Source organism: Nannospalax galili, unplaced genomic scaffold (genome assembly GCF_000622305.1).
Source record: "Nannospalax galili isolate Female #2095 unplaced genomic scaffold, S.galili_v1.0 scaffold1663, whole genome shotgun sequence".
Lineage (NCBI taxonomy): Eukaryota > Metazoa > Chordata > Mammalia > Rodentia > Spalacidae > Nannospalax > Nannospalax galili.
In genome coordinates this window covers 322,988-340,534 of record NW_008349356.1, presented here as the reverse complement: position 1 = coordinate 340,534, position 17,547 = coordinate 322,988, and the positions used below count along the sequence as shown (strand labels likewise).

The 17,547-nt window shown below is 38.8% G+C and overlaps 1 protein-coding gene across 2 annotated transcripts in view; it reads right to left on the bottom strand.

Annotated features, from left to right (window-relative positions):
- Positions 1-311: 311 nt before the first annotated feature.
- Tgfbr1 (transforming growth factor beta receptor 1) overlaps positions 312-17,547 on the bottom strand; it is a 70,198-nt gene continuing 52,962 nt past the window's right edge. For both annotated transcript variants that reach the window (XM_008846747.3, XM_008846748.3), the window contains exons 5-9: positions 14,954-15,121; positions 12,782-12,938; positions 10,892-11,016; positions 9,129-9,259; positions 312-4,566 (exon numbers count right to left, since the gene is read on the bottom strand). In XM_008846747.3, coding sequence (XP_008844969.1) covers positions 4,441-4,566; positions 9,129-9,259; positions 10,892-11,016; positions 12,782-12,938; positions 14,954-15,121 — 707 coding nt within the window. In that variant the 3' untranslated portion in view covers positions 312-4,440. The remainder of the gene's footprint in view (positions 4,567-9,128; positions 9,260-10,891; positions 11,017-12,781; positions 12,939-14,953; positions 15,122-17,547) is intronic.

Here is a 17,547-nt window from a genome sequence, read left to right as displayed (position 1 = left end):
AGAATTACTAAACTGGGACGCTATCCTAGATTGTCTTGGAAGGCCCAGGGGAAAGCTGAAGAAAGAGACGCAAAGGGTGATCAGAGAAGGAACATGTGAAACAGCAACAGCTGTGGCCAGCCTGGATGATGGAAGAGGGCCACGAGACGGAGCGCGAGTGGCTCCTAGATACTAAGAATGACCCCAGCAGTGATCAACCGAGCAAAGGAAAACTCAGTCCCACAACCTCATGAAACTGTGGATTCTGCAAATTGACCAAGTCTGGGAGTTTTGTTACCTTTGGCTCTAGAAAAGAATGCAGCCTCCGGCACTTGAAGAAAAAAAGTAATTTATTTGCATTGCTTCCAATTTTCTACTGTAGTGTTAGGATTTAACATAAGCATCACTCTCCTATTTCCTATTTACAGTTCATTTGGAATATTACTACAAACACAATGTACAATTTTTAAAAACTTATGGGGAAATGAAGTTTACAGGCTTTATAGGCTTCTCAAAATCATTCAAATGCAATGAAGTTTATATGGACATCTGTACATATCAGAAAGGGTAGAGATCACACCAAGAGAGACAAAAAATTTTTGCACAAACAATACAGTACCATTTGAGTAACTTAGCAACATATAATACTCATACTTTATAGAAATGAAACTGCAAACCTGGAGAATGCATTGACAAATATTAGACATTATATACACAATGAGGTAAAGTACCTTGGTCTCTTGAGAGGTAATTTCAGTTTAAAGCAAATGACATTTGAAGCATCTTCTTGACATATAAAGAAATATCAAACACCCCATTCCATTGGCACAATGTGAAAAGGGAGTATCAAAACAGTTCATGATATTCAATTCGAAAATCTTGTTAAAAAATAAAAAAAAATTCACTTTAAGTTTTAAGAAAGAGGTCGAATGTTATTAACAGCATTAAAAAAATTTTATGTTTACAAATAAAGATTGCATAACAGGATTGAAAATAATGTACTGACATCCTCAGCCTTCCTAGAGAGGCGCATGGGAATTCCAACATCCAAGCATGAAGCTGCTTGTCTAGAGCTCTTCTTCAGAATCTCAAACATGCCAACCTTTTTTGCTGAACTGTAACAGAACCATTATTTGGAATCATGATTTCGAGCCAGAACACTGCCATGATCAAGAAACAAATGAAATGATTTACAATTGATCTTTCAGTGAATGGAGTAAAAAACAAAAACTTTTGATATATCTTATAGGCAGATTTGAGTGTGCATGTTAATTAGTATTTTGTCATTGGTTTTCCAAATGTCTGCATTTAACAGTATAGAGAAAAGGGACAAAATATATATGGGATTGCAACATGGTCAAGTGACCACTTTAATTTTGCAGTGAGAACTGAGAACTGCATTCAGCCTCAGGTACTTATTGAGCACTACATCACAGCAGGATCACAGGCTCAGCTCTTCAGGCCTACAGCAGACACAACTGGCCATATCTTCTGAGGCAACTCCCTCTGCCACAGCTGCCCCATTGCTGCTGCCCCATTCCTTACCCATAGCTGAAGTCAAAGCAGGGCTCCCAGCAGGAGCATCCAAGGCTTCATCTCTCACTCTCCATACTTGCACATACCTCCCTGCCACAGTCAGTGACTCAAGGAAGTAGAACTATGTCACATTTACATTCTAGGTCTCAAAAGCAACTCTTCAGTCAAAGGCTGGAGTGGGGTGGGGGCAACAGGCTCTGGGCCAGAGGCCAAAGCAAGGCAGGTTGGGAGGAACAGACCTGCAAATGTAAAGGATGACAGAAAAGTCTGTGCCCCAGTAAGTCAGACTTCCCTCCTCATGGTCCAGGGCACTGACCAGATGATATGGGCAGGTAATCTGTAAGAAGATATGTTCTGGCCACACTAAATTTTGGAAGGTGAGCATCTTGAATGGGCAATAAAAACAAGGAACTGTATTATAAAATGACAAATAAAAGGATGTGTCTGGTCAAACTTATCTACAGGTATGGCCACAGTTATCACAACCATTTCAGCTTTTAAGTTACTTTAATATTCTATTATTTTCATATTCTATATTAGCCAATTGGGGCTCATTACACTATCCCTAGACAGCCCCCCCAATAGCTGCAGTAACATGTAAACTCAATTTAGAACTAAATTCCAACTTTACAAAAAAATAATTCCCTGATTTATCAAAAGTACATTTTATCCACTTAGGCAAGAACAGTGTAACTGTCCCTCAACCTCTGATGTAATACAGAATATCTTTAGCAAAAACTTATTTTCTTAAATGAAAGTGAAAAACTGTGTATTACAACTTTAACTCAGACAACTTTTGGTATGTTCTTAAAATTATATAAAAATAGTTTTAGTGATAAAATGCATTGGTCCCCTGGATTTCATAAAGCAGATCTCATAGGCTTAGAAATGGAAACAAACAAAAAAACAAACCCCAAAGTACCTGATGACAGAAGCAGAGATTATTAAGCAGGTAGCATAACACAGTCATAACAAACAAACCTTTCAAACTTACTTTGATGAAATCATAATTACCAAAAGAACTCAAATTTGTAGTCAACATATTAACTTCTAAGTACATTTTTCCCATAATGGTTTTGAACGCATGAAATTGACACTAAATTCTTATGTAACATGTCATTCATCCTAAAATTACTTTGGTTTTAAGACCAAATAGTCTTCAAATTTATTCTAGGTTTGAGATAGGACCCAAGCAGTGTGTAGCTCAGCATCAACAGTCACAATCTTTTCTCCGCTAAAACAAAGGTTATTCTGACCTTTTTATCTAGGAATTGATATCACTGTGGTCAAGGTCTTGCCTCAAGCTCTAATAATATTTTCCCCTTCAGAAGATCACAGTGATAAAAAGGACTCAAAGTAAAAGCCCTGCAAAGACTTTGCAGCACTGGAAGAACAACCCAGTTGTTCACCAACTAACTGCCACATTGGGCACAAAGACTCCAACAGGCCCACTTTGAACACCTGCCTGAAAACATCTATACAGGGAGAGCTCAGAACGCCCCTTTGTTACCACCTCTCACAATTAACAAGGGTGCATTGAATTCAATGTCACCATGTAAATCAAACAGTTGCAATATCTACACGTATGACATAAAAAAGACTGAATTAAAAGCTGCCTTCCTCAAAGTATAGTGAGACCTCAATGCCACACTAACTCCAACCTCCTCAGGACAGAAAATTCACTAGACACGCATACCTACGTAACATGTGACAGTCACATACACTTCTCTGTCTATTCAAATTAACTGCCTCTGTCTTCCTAGGAAAAGGGCTATCATCTGACATTAACCATATTTGAATTTTAAATGTAATTCATTTCTTAAAAAAAAAAAACACTGTTTTTGATCAGATATAAGGAAAAAAAAATTGATTCCAGAATACCACACAACTTTCCACAAGCAGCTAGACAAAGTTTCCCTTCCAGAAAAATTAGTCTGTATGCTCAAAGGTTAAGTCATTCAAGCGCTTATAAGCATCTAGAGTGGTGCTTGCCTTTTTAAAACACACTCGACAATACCACTATCTGCAAAGCTCAATGTGAGAATATCCCAAAATGACCAGGATAACCATTACTAATTAATGCCACTGTGTTTCTTTAGTGGTTCAAGCACATTTTGGTAGGAAAAAGGCATTTTGAAAATAGAATACTGACTGACATCTACTACAAAAACTCTTAAAAAACAAAAACAAACCTAAAAAAAGGTTTAGGTTACCCAGATAAATAAACTTTTTGAATTGAAACACTACAGGATAACACAGAGACTTTAAGTAACTCTATTCATTTCCATTAGAAAGACACAGAAGTGGCACTTACTGGTACAGTACAAACCCGCTGTGAAGGCATGTCATGTTCTGAATGTGAAAGAACAATAAAAGTATACAAAATAAACTGCATAAATTACGTTCCTCGCTACCAGATGAGGTCATCTTTAGACACAAGAGTTTTAAGTGTTAGTTTAAGATCCTGAAAAGTTAGAGAACAGTACATTCAAAGTGAACAAAGGAAACTTTAGTGGTTCAGAATCCTCTGAGAATGTACTAACCAGGAGTAGGAATAAGAAGCGCGTCATCCGACGCAGCACTGCAGCTCCTTCACCCTTACAGCTGACCATCAGCATAGCAGTTACCCAAAGACTCATCTTTAAAAAAAAAAAAAACGAACAAGTTTTAATACAAAACAAAGGTAAACTACACCAACATTTTGTAATCGTCCTGGGAAAGAAGCATTCATAGTGCACAGAAAGAACCCACGTAGCTGCTTCTGGGCCCCAAGAAATCCTGGGAAGCTTTCAATTGACCTTATTACACTGCTGCAAAAGGAAGCAATCTCCTTCTGTTCTCTCAGTGAGGTAGAACAATTGACCTCCCAAATGCAAAAAACCCAGGAGCAGATCTGAGGAAAAAAGTTCCAGCAAAGCTGCAGAACTACATTTTGATGCCTTCCTGTTGACTGAGCTGTGACAATGTTTTTTTAATCCGCAAAGCTGTCAGCCTAGCTGCTCCATTGGCATACCAACATTCTCTCATAATTTTAGCCATCACTCGCAAGGCCTACAAGAAAATAAAAGAAAAATCATTAATGTACACATGCCATGAAGCTAGATTAAGATTTTTTTTTTTTTTGGTCTTTTTGAGACAGGATCTCTCTGTAGTCCTAGCTGCCCTAGAACTCACTACGTAGACCAGGCTGGCCTTGAACTCACAGAGATCCGCCTGCCTCTGCCTCCCGAGTGCTGGGATCAAAGGTGTGCGCCACCACACCCAGTCTAGATTAGTAATTTTTATCGGTAAATTTTCATTTAAAATGGTGTATGTGTAAGATTTCCTTTCTAGTATTGTCACAGAAAATGAATAGAAATAACTTCAGTTTCCACTAAGATGCTGGTGCTGGCTACCTGGAAAGGTTGTGAACAGGGGAAACCACAAAAGGCTGAATCCTATAAACCAGCACTGAGCTGGAGAAAGAACCTATGCCACACTGAGACTCCAATTCGAGAAATTCCATTTTGAAGTCCTTAGAGAACAAAGATTAGGGTAAAAAAATGGGGAGAAAAGCTCCCCGCCTACCCCCAACTTTACACGGTGGATAACTGGACACCTCTCTACGCCAGAAGACTGGACGGAGTATTCTTATATGAGAGAACACAGCTCTGGTTCAGGAACACGAAAGCAGACAGCTGTTCCACACTGGAAGCATACTGAATGTGGATAGTATAAGCTTTCTCACCCAAACATAGGTAGCACCTTGTACATGTTCTTATGGGTAGAAGACTGAAAGAATCTTCTCTGGAGATTTGGGCAGTCCAAGAGAACAGACCTGAAAAGACTGCCAGTGACTTTCTAAGAAAGCAACCAAGAGAGATCACAGATCACCTTAAGAGGACACCAGTAAGCTCCAGTCACATGTGTAGGTACCAGCTTCCAGGTCCTCTTTAAAAATAGACTGAGTCTAATCATACAGTTGAGAAACATGAAAACAGAGAAACTAAAACCAATAGAAAATGGAGACAGAGAACAAATCAAAAATCTATTGTTAGTGGGTAGGGGTGTGGCAGCTCAGTGGAAGAGCATAGGCCCAATATGTGCAAAGCCCTGGGTTCAGTCCCCAGTGCCACCACTACAAAAACAAAATACCGCTATTCATTATTGTATTTTGCTTGACTTTATTTTGTGTGTATACAGAGCCTCTCTAAATTGTTTCACTCTTTCCCAATGTTTCTTTCGGTTCCTGTATTCTGTATTACAAGTATTCTTCAAATGTCTAATAATACTGTTTTGTAAGCAGTGAACAGGAAGAACAGAGAACAAGCAAATACTTCTGGAAATTTAAATTATGAGAGCAAGGAAAAGGGGGTGTGGGAGAATGAGACTATAAACAGGAAAACAGAAGTGGATGATGAAACTGCTAAACTTCCCAGAAAGTAGAGAAAAAAAGACAGAAAAGAAAATTAGAGGGGTTGAAGAGTTGGCTCGGCAGTTAAGAACACTGACTGTTCTTGCAGAAGACCCGGGTTTGAATACCAGCACCCACATGGCAGCTAACAACTGTCCATAACTCCAGTTCTAGGGGATCTGACAGCCTCTTCTGTCCTCTGCGGGCATTGGACTTACCTACATGCAGGCACAACACTCATACACATAAAATAAAAAAATAATAAGTAAAATATTTTAAAAAATTAGAGAGCAGGTGGTCTAATCTTCAGGTAACCAGTGATGAAGAAAAACAACAAAAGAAAATGGAAGGAAGGCTATCCTCAAAAATATATGCTTCCAGATTTAAAGGAGCACATGCCAAGGTATACTCACACTTCATTTAACAATACTATTTGAATACCTGTCATAAGGAACACCAATGCCACTGAAGGTGTTAAAAGATATAGCAGTGAACAAACTGATGAAACCCCTGACCTCATAAAGCTTACATTCCAGAGCTAAGCCACAGAGCAAATTATTGTAAAATATCTCTCTCTCCAGGGAATGGTAAAATGCTAAGGATAAAAATGATTTTTTAAAAACTGTTTTAAATTTACTTTTATTTCATGAGTGTTCTGCCTGCCTGCATGCTAAGTGCACTTATGCATGCACTGCCCACAGAGGCCAGAAGAAGGCATCAGATGCCCTGGAACTGGCGTTAAGGATGGTTGTTAGTAGTCATGTGGGTGCTGGGAACTGAACCTGGGTCCTCTGCAAAAGCAGTCAGTGCTCTTAACTGCTGAGCCATCTCTCCATCCCTGAGAAAAATAATTTAGGGGCAATAAAACATGCCAGAGGAGGAAGTATACTTTTAATAGGAAGACAAGTAATGTCTAATTTGATCAGACCTAAAAGAGAGGAGCAAATAGAATTCCAAGACAACTGGCCTTGAGAACAACTAGTTACAACTGGAAACAGAGTGAAGGCTCTAGAAGAGACATTTAAGTATTTATCAGGGGTGGGTGGGGGTGTGTGTGTGTGTGTGTGTGTGTGTGTGTGTGTGTGTGTGTGTGTACATACACCGGTCCATACCTATGCATGTGTTGCTGGCAGCTGAACCTAGGGCCTCACACTCACTGCAGGCACTCTAGCACTAAGCTGTACTGCAAGTCCTGTAGGGTATTTTTCAGTTATTCTGAAATAGGGTCTTACTAAATTACTCAGCCTGGTCTTGAACTAGCTCTGTAGCCCAGGCAGACCTTGAGCATGCAATCCTTCTGCCTCAGTCTTCCAAGCAGCTGAGATTACAGGCCTATACCAATAACCTCAACCAGTTTCATATTCTTGATACATTTCAACTACTAAGAGATTTTTAAACCCTAGAAAAGTAAATGAAATACTGACAAGTGTATAGAAAACTAATGAAATCGAGAAAAAAATAAAAACGGTAGTAATTCAACATGACAATAGTAACTATAAACTGCACATGTTCTTAATGTTAACTAATTTCTTTGTGCTTAAAAGCCATCTGTCTATAATAAAGTGCTTTCATTATTAAGGAGCACATGAGTACTTCAAATCTGTATACTTACGTATCCAGATAAAAGTTTAGAAACATATTCTCATTTTCAAGCTATGTCACATGAAAATTCTCAGAGTACACAGCACTTTATCTCCTTCTGGGCCTAGATATTTTGTAGAGGTAGCATACTGGGCATGGTGGTTCAAGCCTTTGATCCCAGTACTCTAGAGACAGAGGAGGTGGCTCTTTCTGAGGCCGAGGCCAGCTTGGCCTACAGGGGAGTTCTAGGACAGTCAGGGATACACAGTGAGACTGTCCCCCCAACAAAAAAAAACCCAAAAAGAAAAAAATATCCTTTCTCTTCCTTTCCTTTCTTCCAAGTAATGTGCTATTAACATGTAGATATGTATCCCACCTGAATTCTTTTTCTATGAATGCATGTATTTGGTACTTTTAATTTTCAACAATGCACAGCAGAGCTTTATAAGAGTTACCACATTATGCCAGGCATAGTGGTGCACTCCTTTAATCCCAGAGGCAGAGGCAGGTGGATCGCTCTGAGTTTGAGGCTAGCCTGGTCTATACAGAGAATTCCAGGCCAACTGGGGCTACAGAGAGACCCTGTCTAAAAAGACAAAAAAAAAAAAAGTTATCACACTACAAAAGAGACTTCCCTGAAATCATGATTCCTCAAGGCCCCATTCAGTGATCTTTTTAGTTGTTATTGTTTTGAGATAGGGTCTTATGTACCCCAGGATGGCCAGGAACTGGAGAGGCTGAGGCTGAGCTGGGACTCCTGATTCTTCTTTTCCCTTTGGAGTACTGGAATTCAGGCTTGTGTGCCACCACCACAGCTTAAAGTGGTGCTGGAGATCAATTCCTGGGCCTCTGGTATATAGGCTAGCACTCTACAAACTGAGCAACATCACTAGCTCTTGATATCAGTGGCTCTGTGGAGTTCTAGATTATTTTAAAATGTAAAAATTACTGAAGTGTCCAGCTTATTTATTCATTTATCCACTTACATTATGAAACTTCAAATCTTGGAGGCCTTCCCTGTTCCACCAGTATCATAAAAGCAACAGATGGCAATGAAGGTCAGACTCAATTAATTTGTCTTATGTCTTAAATTTACAGTTAAGAAAGCATTTCTAACATTCTGTAAGTGCAGGGGATGACATAATCAGACACTGTTGGAACCATTTTCCCCAAACCTTGATAAACAGTCCTTTAGTACCATCTGAATCTCTTTGCCATGATCTTCTCCAAGTCCCTCACTTCACAGAGGAATGTTCAGTTCCTAAGACTGATGTGACCCATTCAAAGTCCATCTCTAACATGGGGGCAGGCCTGTACAGACAGGCCTCCTCATTCCTGTCATACACAGTACGCTGGGCTGCACTGGCTGAAGGGAGGTAGTCATTTCAGTGGCAGGTGTCTCATTTCAGTTGACAAATCTAATGATGTTCAGATAGGCAACTGCCCACTGCCGATGTTTGACCCTTTTACTGCTCTTAAAATTGAACATGAAATGCAAATTATTTTATTTTTATTCATTTAAACTATGAAAAAGAAAAAGGAATTCTAGCATTTTTTTCCTTATAGAAAAATGGCAAATTTCCGCTTACTGAGTAGAAATGGTCTAGAAAACAGCCTAGTATTAAAAAAAAATACTCACTTCACAGCTCTGCCATCTGTTTGGAATATTTGGCCTTAACTTCTGTTCACAAACCACTTTTCTCATTTCTTCAACTGATGGATCAGAAGGTACAAGATCATAATAAGGTAGCTGGTAATCTTCATGAATTCCTATATTGGTTTAGAAAAAAAAAATCCATTAAAAAAAAAAACTAATCAGCTACTATGACATCACTGGTATTAACTAATTGAGAGTCCATTACAGTTGCCTATCACTGAATCAGGCAGGTGAAGTAAGGCTCAGGGCTTTATCTAATCTATATGTGCATTAACAACCCACCCACCTGAGGCATCACTGGGCTTGCACTTTTGTGAGAGTTAGTGCTGTCAATGTGACAAAATCTAGAATGACCTTGCAGATGGGCCTCCAGGCATGTCTTTGGGGATTATCTTGATGTGGGAAGATTCATCTTGGTTGTGGACAACACCATTCACTGGGCAGGGGATCCTGGACTGTGTAAAATGAAGAAAGCTAAGCACTGGCATGCTCTCACTGCTGAACTATAGATGCAACGTGACCAGGCTGTCTCAAGCTCCTGCCACTGCAATTTTCCTGCCCTGACACACTGTAATCTGGAACTGTGAGCCAATACAAACCTTTTCTCCCTTAGGCTGCTTTTGCCAGAGTATTTTAATCACAGCAACAGGAGAAAAAACTAAGACAACTTTGAAACTAAATATTGCCGTTAAATGAATAAAAGGCTATTTCTTTGTTCTGTTTGAGATAGAATTTCACTATATAGGCCTGATTGGCCTGGAGCTCACAGAGATCCACCCGTCTCTGGCACACAAGTGCTGGGATTAAAGAAGTGGGACACCACACCTAGCTATAAAGGCTGTTTTTAACGATGGCTAACTTTGTGCTGTGATGACCAGGTTTCCATTGTTACCTTATAAATTTATTAGGCAAAAAATGAGATTTTATTATGTGATTGTACTCTCTTACTGGATGCCAAGGATATATACACTTATCAATGAGGTACGAATCCAGCAGGACAAGCATGAAGCACAAGTCCCTTCCTCTATTTGTACCTGTCAATAACATGTCCTATTTACTACAGTACCAAAACATACTCTTCCCTCACTGCCTCAAAAACCTGAGCCCCCAAGTCTTAGTCAAGCCTAGATCCCTAAGCCACTGCCTTATAAGTAAACACCAACAAGTAAGTGCTCACTCTATTATAAAACCTAAAAGTTAAAACAAAATCTAAAAAATAATGCACAAGTCCCTTCCTCTATTTGTACCTGTCAATAACATGTCCTATTTACTACAGTACCAAAACATACTCTTCCCTCACTGCCTCAAAAACCTGAGCCCCCAAGTCTTAGTCAAGCCTAGATCCCTAAGCCACTGCCTTATAAGTAAACACCAACAAGTAAGTGCTCACTCTATTATAAAACCTAAAAGTTAAAACAAAATCTAAAAAATAATGAAAAAAAAAAAAAAAAGTTTCACCCAGGTCCAAGCAGCTTCTCAGAGACCTCTTAAAGCAAGAGTCTACTTAAATAATTACAATTCAGCACAACAAGAGGCTGTATTCTGAAACTGCCTGCGACAATAGGAGATAACACTGGGTAAAGTTATCTTGTGTGTTGATGTGATCTGGTCTCCTTTGTTTCCTTTGGCATCCCCAGTGATCACCTGTCAGACTGCTGGCTACAGAAGTCTAATCAATAAAAAAAGGCAATTTCTGAATAACTTCTGCTCATGACAAACTCTTAAGGGAAAGGGGAGCAATTTACCACCAATGGAACATCGTCGAGCAATTTCCCAGAACACTAAGCCCATTGCATAGATGTCAGCACGTTTGAAGGATTCAAAATGTTTCATATTTATGGAATCATCTAGAACTTCAGGGGCCATGTACCTAAAAAAGAAGCCAACATTTTATTTTACCCATGGTAACCACATTATTTATGAACTGTTTCATAGGTTTTCTTTTACTTTGAGGATCTATTAACTTTCTCTCCTTTTACCATGGTTCTGTTGTTTTTAAACTCTTCACCGCTCTTACAAAAATTTCTCCAAAATTTGTACATACAGTGCAAGCGAAAAATCATTCCCTTACCACCAGAGTTAATGTTTGGATCAATTCTTTCAGACAGTCCCTATACATAGTCATGTACATAAAATATTATATAACTGAGATCACATTAGATTCAAGCTAAATATTAAATATCTCAACTGCCTTGCAAATTAATGATGCTGACTAAATCCATGAAATGCTGAAAGGGCAGTTTCATGCCATCTGCCTTCTGATCATGGTTTATGAAAGACACACACAAAACAGCTGTGACTGTTACAAACACCGAATGTACTATTTAGAGACCACATATTTCAATCTGGAAATCTTCTCACTAAAGTGATGAAAAAGGGCAGAGACACACTACAGAGAACAAACCAAAAGATAAAAGCAACATCAGTCCTAATACTAATGTTATATACAGGGTTCTGAAGTTTCAAAAACTGCTACAGTTACAGATCAGAAACCAATGACCTTCAGAGGCTACTTCTGAGGATCTCTTAACCATTCATGAGTTCCGAGAGTCGACATGGAATTCAGAGACTATAATCTGTACAGTTTAGAATGACTAATGCTGCTGTCTTTCTCCAAGTTCAAAGCAGAGGACCTGGGTTTGATTCCCAGCACCCACATGGCAGCTAACAACCACCCACAACTCCAGTTCCAGGGGAACTGAACACTCTCTTCCGACCTCTTGTGCATTGCACAACACCAGTGCACTTACATACATCCAGAAAATACACTCACACACATACAAATAATAGATAAAATATTTTTGTAAAAAAAGAAATGTTGTGATGGGATTTATAAACACAGTAAGCACTTTGTGTCTGGCATCTCAGCATTCCATACATATGAAGTTGGTCATGCTATTTAGCCTCCACAAGTTGGTTTTCTCATCTGAATTAATGGTGATGACCCCTATCTAATCAGTTCTGAGAACCCCTTATTTATTAAGGTGTATTAGGCACTATGATGGCTAATAGGACAAGACTACTCTCAAGCTGCTTGCAATCCAACAAAAAACACAAAGACACATAAATGGACAGTTAGAATGTAATGTGAGAACACAGAATGGTAACCGTCTCAATAGTCACAGATCAGTGTGTGCGACAGCCCTCAGGAGGAACATGCAAGGATCCTGAGGACCAATAAAGGTTTCCAATGAAAAACGAGGGAAATAAGTTAGGGAACCATCAGGGAAGGTAGGTTTTAGGACACAGTGCACGCGTGCGCAGACAGGTGCACGCACACACACACAGACACACAAGTTCTAAGGAAGAACAGCTTAATTTCAGCATTAGAAAATATGAAAACAGGCTCGCTTTAGCACAGCATTTGAGGAGGGCTATAGATTACTATTAGTTATTATTGCTTGTACAATTAACCTTGTTAATGGTACTATTTTCTGGAGGGTCTGCCTATCATCACCAGGCATGTTTTCAGGTAGCTTTCTTTGGCTTTAGAGCAGGAAAGACCTTAAGAATGTCTACTTGTGAAAATTCTAATAAAGGAACAAGTTTGAGTTTCAAAAGATATGCATACAGAAATAAGAAGAATAAGAAGTGGACTTCAGGAGCTATTAAATACTGTTTATGCACAAGTGTACCTTTTAGTTCCCACTCTGTGATTTGGAGCAATATCAATTGTATCTGTGGCTGAATCGTGCCTTACAGCCAGTCCTAAGTCTGCAATGCAGCAGGTCCCGTTCTTCTTTACCAAGATATTCTTTGATTTCAAATCTCTATGGGCAATAGCTGGTTTTCCTAAGAAACCAAAAATTAAAAAAGACTGCTTAAGTAGTGATGCCAATTACAATTTTCACCTTTAGGTTCAAACACCTCTCCAGTCCCGGGATGAAGGCATATCATCTAGAACACCTAGGCTATTACTAACTTCAGTGAATTACGAAGCCAAAAGGTGATGGAACTCCTCCTTTAAAGAACATGGAGAGAACAAGATGTTCCAAAAGACAATTCTCAAACAACATAAATCTAAGAGCTAAAAGCTGAGGGCAAAAAGTGTTTGCTGGTATCTGACAAATTCTTTTACAAAAACTCTAGTTACAGACTAATATTCCAATCCAGAGACCAAGCATGTAAATTACTTGCCTTTCCTATCATTCCTTGAATGTAATCAGTAGTAAACCTATTATCCCTAATATTAACTGGAAAGTAATATTAATAGTTACAATGTGGAAATCATGGAACACTCATACAACTGGAGGTTACCACATGATCTAGACATTCAATTCTTAAGTATATATACCCCAGATAAATGGAAAAAAAACCCAAATGTTTATCAACTGAAGACAGATATACAAGGTATGATATATTCATAAAATGGAATCTGGTCATAAAAGGAAGGAAATACTGGTAAGCACTACAGCACTGGTGAACCCTGAAAACATTTAAGTGAAAAAAGCCATGGGCCAGTGAGATGGCTCAGAAAGCAAAGATACTTGTGCCAAGCCTGATGGCCTGAGTTCAATCCCTAGGATTCACATGGTGGAGAGAACCAACTCCCCAAAGTTATCCTCTGAGTATGCACATCTCCCTCCCCAAACCCACACAATAAATAAAATATGCAATTAAAAAATTTTATTAAAAAGCAGTCATTAAAGACTTTATATTGTATGATTCCACTTATGTAATATGTGTAGAACAAGCAAAACTATACAGGCACAAAGCAGATTCTTAGTTGTCCAGGCCTACAGAGTTTGGAGAAATGGAGAGAATAACTGCTAATAACTATCGGGCTTCTTTTTGGAGAGATAAAAATGTTACAAAATTGACATTGTGGTGGCAATGTGGTGGTGAATTACCACTGTGGTGGTAAATCCACAACTGAGTATTCTAAACACCAAGAATTGCATACTTTAAATGGATGAAAATGTATGCTATTGAATTACAATTCAACATACTGCTATAATCAATCAGAGATGCAGCTGGCTAATATGTGAAATGAAACATGTCGCAGGGTGGGAGTGGTTGAGTCATCAGAATATTAACAGAGAGCAGTTAGGCAAAGAGGTCGATTAGCACCTGACATCCTGTACTATATAACTAGATAAGCATAACATTATTGTCTATAGAAATCGGGTCCTTCATATGAATCAGTAAGAGTAAGACTGAAAAAACAAGGCAACTATTAAGAAGAAAATAGGGCTTAGGAGATGGCTCAGCAGGTAAATACATTTGACACCACACCTGATGACCTGAGTTCAATCCCTGGAATTCACATGGTAGAAAGATAAAACCGACTCTTGTAAGTTGCCCTCTGAGACACACACACACACACACACACACACACACACACACACACTTTTGTTTAAAAAAATAAATAATAATAAACTAAGTAAGTGTATAATTATAGACTACAATGAAGAAAGGATGTTGAGCATAGTGGTACAAGACAGCAATCCTAGTACCCGAGAAGTGGAGGCAGGAGAAATCAGTTCAAGGTTATCCTTGGCTACCTAGTGATTTTAAGGTCAGGCTGGGCTATGTAAGGCACAGACTCTACAAAAATAAATAAATAAATAAACAAACAATAAGTGAATACATAGAAGACTGAATGCTACTTTTAGGATCTCACAAGAGTATCAGTGTTATTGCAATGACTATACAATAGCTAAACAAATTCCCAGATTTCTGAAATTTTCATTAGAAAAACATTCTAATTTTAAAATTTTACATATCTCCAGTTGGCCTAACTTTTGAATACATATTAGATTTATTGGAACTTAAAGAATAAATAACAGAACTGTTGAAAGTATTACCTTGGGTGCCAACAATCTCCATGTGAAGATGGGCAAGACCACTTGCCGTGGACAGAGCAAGTTTGATCATTCCTTCCACAGTAACTGTGTATCTGTTCAGGTAATCAAAAAGGGATCCATGCTCATGATAATCTGACACCAACCAGAGCTGAGTCCATGTACCATTGTCTGCAAATCAGAATAACCATGTTTCATTTGGGCTGTAGAACATTTATAGCTTAGTCAAAAGTTACTGCTTTTTTTTTGGTCTTTTTGAGACAGGGTCTCCCTGTGGCCCCAGCTGGCCTGGAACTCACTATGCAGACCAGGCTAGCCTCGAACTCACAGACCTCCACCTGCCTCTGCCTCCCAAGTGCTGGGATTAAAGGCATGCGCCACCAAACCTGGTCAAAAGTTTATAGCTTTTTACTATGTCAATTTACATCTGTATTTACTTCCTATACTTTTATGTTCATATCTTTTAGACCCTCAGAGTAAACCCCTTTTTTGAGATAAAGCAAGGATAAATAAGCCCATTTAAGAGACAAGGAATCATATTTCAGTAATGTTGATTTTCTTCAGCCTCCACTGATAGTAGGAGGGCTGGGACTCCTCGGTGCCTAGAAAAATACCTGGGTCAGATTAGGTACCCAGTGTCTATTCCTGGAAAGGAGGGCAATGAGGAAAGGAAGGAGATGAGATACACTAGGGGAGCCCAATGTGGTCTTAGTCGGTATAGAACAGTATGTGACAAAACTGAAGTGAGCTTCAGTAAGAAGTAACAAGCTTTAGTGACGGACTGTATATACAGTTCACAAAGATATCAGACAAGATAATTACAATTTCAATGTTGCTACCTTAGAAAAACAAAAGGTATGGACTTTTGATCCTGAGACAGGAACTCAACTGTCAGGAAGATAAAAAGTTGAAAAGACTAGGACCAAATCTATTGCCTGTAAGGTGATTTGGAACCTAAACAACTTGGAATGTGGGTTTAAAAGTACCTTTGTAAGCTGATACATGAATTTGAAATGTGTTTTCTCATAGGAGTAATGGTAAGGATGCTAAGTTCCAAGGCAAAACTGGTCTACTAAATGCTATTAACTCAGAATTAGCTGGGAAAACATTTAATAAAATAACAAAGAAAGAAAAACAAAACAAAAAAAAGATTACAGCTTTAAGAGTCAGCAGAGTTGAGAAAAAGATGCACCCTGAGTCATTCTGACCCAGGCTGGAATCCAGGGTCTACGTGTTATTGAGTACATGACCTTAGACATGTTTCTTAATGGGCCTGTGTTTCTTCTTTCATACAATACCTTATTTTGAAGACTGTCAAGAAGATTTAAGCAAATACAGAACTAGATTTTCTTCTTAAAGCACTTAACACAGTGTTTGAGACATGAGAACTTAAAATGTGCTGTTCCTCTAGCTGTCAACAAAAGGAAAAAAACCCAAAGTGATAAATTTCATATTTTGTAGACTGTTACGTCAAGAAAAGCAACTCTGATTAGAAGAGATTAAGGAAGAAGATAGACTTCCGATTCTGAAGGGAATTTCCTGGTATTTCTAAAAGGACTTAAGAGATTAGTGAAGCTAACTGCTTTTTATTTTCTTTTTAAACTGTTCTTCACTGTATTTTATAGTCTGTCCAAACTTATACGTCTTATTTTTCTTGCTATAGGTGTATCACTAGCTTATGGTTTGAAAGGATCAAAAGCACAACAAATAAGAACATGGCAGATAAAGGAAAGGGAGATCTCCTGAGGTAGCTGACCAGAAAGGCAGAAGGAAGAGTATATAAGAGGCTGTGCACAGATCTGTCCAAGGGACCAGAGAAATGGCTCAGTGGTTAAGGCTCACAGTGTTCTTGCAAAGGACCTGAGTTTAGTTCCCAGCACTCATGTCAGGAAGTTCACAACTACCTTTAACTCCAGCTCTGGGGGTCGGGGGTAGGGAGAATGACACCCACACACAGACATAATTAAAATATAAATAAATCCTAAGAGAGCCATCCAAGGTAGAATTAGTTAAATCAAGAGGATGAAGACAAAGGAAAAAAGAATATTCAAGTCTAGGTTCTGAGTAAAGTCTATTAACCCCCTACTAAAGAACAAAGAAGAGGGTGTGGTGGTGCATGCCTTTAATCCAAGCACTTGGGAGACAGAGGCAGGCAGATCTCTGAGTTCAAGGCCATGCTGGTCTACATAAAGAGTTCTAGGATAGTCAGCTCTGCATAGTGAGACTCTGACTTAAAAAACCGAAACAGAAAAAAAGGGGTGATGAAAAGCCAGTTGGGTTAGTGAGTTCCCATGGTGATGACCAGGGACAGTACCCACTTGACTGCTTCTTAAATGAGACTTCAGGGCACAGCAGGTCCAGCATTTTTTTATCCTTGTGTTACAACTTGGAACATGCCTAATGCAAGCCTGAGAGGTGTTTTAAGTTTCAAAATGCAGATCTGAGAGTCACCAATGCGGTAGAATTTGAAGCCACAAATTCAGATAAGCCCTTTAAGGGATGGACTACTATTTGTAGAATTGGAGCCTTCTTACAAATCAGTAAGAAGAGTAAGGCTATGCAAATAAGACAACTATAAAAAATAAGGATAGGGGTTA